Source organism: Gavialis gangeticus, unplaced genomic scaffold (assembly GCF_001723915.1).
Source record: "Gavialis gangeticus isolate Ggan-Ray unplaced genomic scaffold, GavGan_comp1, whole genome shotgun sequence".
NCBI lineage: Eukaryota > Metazoa > Chordata > Crocodylia > Gavialidae > Gavialis > Gavialis gangeticus.
In genome coordinates this window covers 970,315-973,720 of record NW_017729012.1, presented here as the reverse complement: position 1 = coordinate 973,720, position 3,406 = coordinate 970,315, and the positions used below count along the sequence as shown (strand labels likewise).

General features: G+C 43.9%; 1 protein-coding gene across 1 annotated transcript in view; it reads right to left on the bottom strand.

The window, feature by feature from the left end:
• Positions 1-3,406, bottom strand: part of LOC109293404 (F-box only protein 39-like) — a 10,720-nt gene that overhangs the window by 6,891 nt on the left and 423 nt on the right. Inside the window, exons 2-3 of the mRNA XM_019511306.1 lie at positions 1,793-3,028; positions 705-881 (exon numbers count right to left, since the gene is read on the bottom strand). Coding sequence (XP_019366851.1) covers positions 705-881; positions 1,793-2,806 — 1,191 coding nt within the window. The 5' untranslated portion in view covers positions 2,807-3,028. The remainder of the gene's footprint in view (positions 1-704; positions 882-1,792; positions 3,029-3,406) is intronic.

The following is a 3,406-nucleotide window of genomic DNA, read 5'->3' as shown; positions in this document are numbered from 1 at the left end:
ATCAGTAATAGGACAAGTTATATAAATGTGTGACTGGGAGTACTTTGTAATGTATAAGCACTTGCAATGGATAAAAGAAGGATAGAATACACTTTAAAATCGTGTTTAGCCCTGCACCATCCCTGCTGTCAGTCAATCTGACCACCTGGCTATGAATAAAGGCTACATTAAGTTTATACCCACTGCCTGCATCTACACAAAACACTGATTGTGCAGTTGTTACCGCACAGTCATGTAGTACTTGCATAACCAAGTACTAAATGACTGTGTGGTAACTAGTAGTACTTTGCAGTAGAGTCCCTGCATGGTTGCCTGGTGATGCTTACTGCGCAATTGCTCATTACTACTGCGCAGTAGCATCACATCACGGTTTGTGCCCCGCAGCACTACTGCACTGAGTAGCTGTGTCCTTATTCAAACCCCTTTGCAGTTGAACCTAACTGCACCTTGAAATAATTCACTGGATTTAACACTGTGTGGCTGGGCTGATCAGGGGATACCTGTGCCAGGGCAGTCCTTTCTACTTCAAGTGGATCTTGGACTTTCACATACCATTCTTACATTACTTGAAAAACCTTCCTGCCTGCATGTTAACAGTAACTATAATGCAATAGTCAGTGGAGGAAACTGCCTTGGCATGTCTCAATTCTTCTTCAACCTGTTTTTATGCAAGGGATGCTACTTTTTGAACCTTAATTTTGTACCTTCAGCGTACGCAAGGTGCATTTGCCTTCCACCTGATTTTGCAGCAGCCTCTCTACAAACGTGATATCGAGGAAGGCCCAGATTTTCAGAAAGAACAGCTTCCTGCATGACAACACGAGCTGCAGGAGTTCCTCATCCAGGAATTCATGGCTGTTGTTGAATTCAAGGGTTAATTTCTAGAAAAGACAAAGAATATATGCCTATCCTGAGGGCCAAGCCACTCTGCTCTTGTAAATGTACATGAGATATAATGAGCAGGTTTCTCATTGTATCATTAGGAGGTCTGATTTCCAGGAAGTTCTCTTTAGTATCATCAAACTTATGCAATCAGCTTTACTAAGTAACCAGAAGTTCCTTTCAGAATTCAACCCCTTTATACTAGTCATCATATAAACATAGACCCACACCTCCAAAACCTTGCCATTATGACAGAAGATGCATTGAATAATGATGCGAGTCCCTGCAATGTTTCATTTATATGAGGTTCTTTCAGGTAGTTACAGAGAGGGAATTTAAAGAGTCTGTTTTATTCCCCCAAACCATTAGTGGGGGTGGGATCACTCCAATTCAAAGGATTTCCTATAGATTAAAGGAAATGTTGCAACATACATCAGAGAAAATTAACAGTCGTCTCTGCTCCCAGATTAAATCTCTTTCCACCTACAGCTACCAAAGAATGTAATGGTGATTCCACATATATACCTTTTCCTTCGTATTTAAATTGACTACAATTTAAAGTTAAGTTTAGCTTGATCTACATGTTAAACAGAATAAGTTACATCTGACACTATAAAGGAATAACCTGCACTAACACAAAGCTTCAAGTCCCTAGGAACACGTCAAAGCACTAGGACCTGGGAAATCAATATGGTCTGAAAGGAATCCACCATGTTTCCCCCTCCAGTAAAACAGTGTCCCATTGGGACAACTGTTTAAAGGGGCACATCAATTTAAGGTGGGTAAAAGGGGCTTGTGGGCTTGGAAGGGCTTCACTTTCACACCGGCCATTGAGTATAAGGCTAACATGGGCATGGCCTCCTGTTCAAATCTGTAACAGGGGAGCAGAGTGTCTCTGTCCCCACCGTACCTGTAGGATGTGCTTGTAAGATGGCAAGAGATTGGTTAGGGTGGGTCTCATTGTCCAGTCCGGGTCCCTGAAATAACAGCTGCGTAGATTGATGCTCCTGACAGGGATCTCTGCTAACAGGATCCTGGCTAACTTGTCATGCTTCATGACTCTTTCAAAGAAGAAGTTCACTCTGAGTTTTGGGGCTCTCTTGCCTAGGTTTGCCCAGGATGCCCCCCAAATTATTTGCCTATGAGGGTCATGGATATGGCATTTTATATTTAGGGTCCAGAGAGAATGGGCATTATGTTCACACAGCGTGTCCAGCAGTTCATCGGAAATGCAGTTGTAATTGAGGGTCAGGATGGCCAGATTGCGGAACTTGGACATGGTTTCATAAAACAGGGGGCTTCTGTAGACAGCGAGGTGACGCTCGAAGAAATTTTCTATGTTGACTTCAGAGGCAAGGCTTTTATTTTTCAAGTAGCTCAAAGAGCTCAAAAGCTCACAGCCTTCTTCCAACGTCACCCTGGCTCCTTTCAAGCTGAGATGATCCAGATGGGAGCCTACTCTTTTCAGGAAAAGTATTAGGTTCTTGATAAACTGATTCCTGGTTATGATTTTCCAGACCAATCGGTCCAACTCCAGGTGCTGCATACTCAAGGACACCAGTCGGCTGTTACATTTGCCCAAGCGCGAGAGAAGCCCTTTCATTGTCACTTGAAATTTTCGCGTCAAGATAGCATTGTAAGGATTCAGGAACCTGATCTCGAGGTGTTCCAAGTACTTGCCAAATTTCTTGACGTACCACAGAGAAGATTCAAGCTCTGCTGTGTGCAACCTAGAAGGCATCCCACGGAAGGTGATGGTTCTGGTTCTCCAGAGAGACCCCGAGTACATGGCCTGACTCCATCTCTTACAGACTAAGGCAGCCTGGGATCTGTCCCTGTCGTCTAACCACCAGAACACATGGCTGAGGCAGACATCAGGGAGATACGCCCAGCAGCTCTGCACATGTTCACTGTCATCCTCCATGAAGGAGACAGTCGGTTCCTGCTGGGGACAGAATCAAACCTAGGTGGTCTATAGATCAGGAAGGCAGTGGCTAGCTTTCTTGGCTGTCTCCCAACAGATTAAACTCTTCTAATCAAGTGGCTAAAATGCTGCTGCTGTGCATCTGAAAGCATTAGTCCATCCTTTGCCTCCTTAGGATCTCTGGTGGCCAAATGAGCTCTCAGATCTAAACTGTGATCTAACCTAAATCAAAAAAAAGAGAGAGAGAGAAAAGCAATGAGTCAACTCCCACAACAGGAAAAGCAAAGAGCACAGTTTCAGTCCCTTGACTTCCAACAGAGCTGGAGCACCTTGCAGTATAATGGAGCAGAGGTTTCGGTTTATCTGCGCAGAGTCCAGAAACCCCCGAGAGTGGCTCTTGTGCCTCATTAGATGTTTCTGAGCCTCTGTGCAGGCACCAGCATGCTCAGAAAGCACCACTTGCTTTTGCACTGAAAAGATCACTGCTCTGCCCGGAGCATACTAAATCTGCTGATTTTACTTCTTCTGCCTATTTCAGCAGGCACTTGAAATACCCGCTGGAGATTTTTTTTTTTTTTTTTTTTTTTTTTTTTTTTTTTT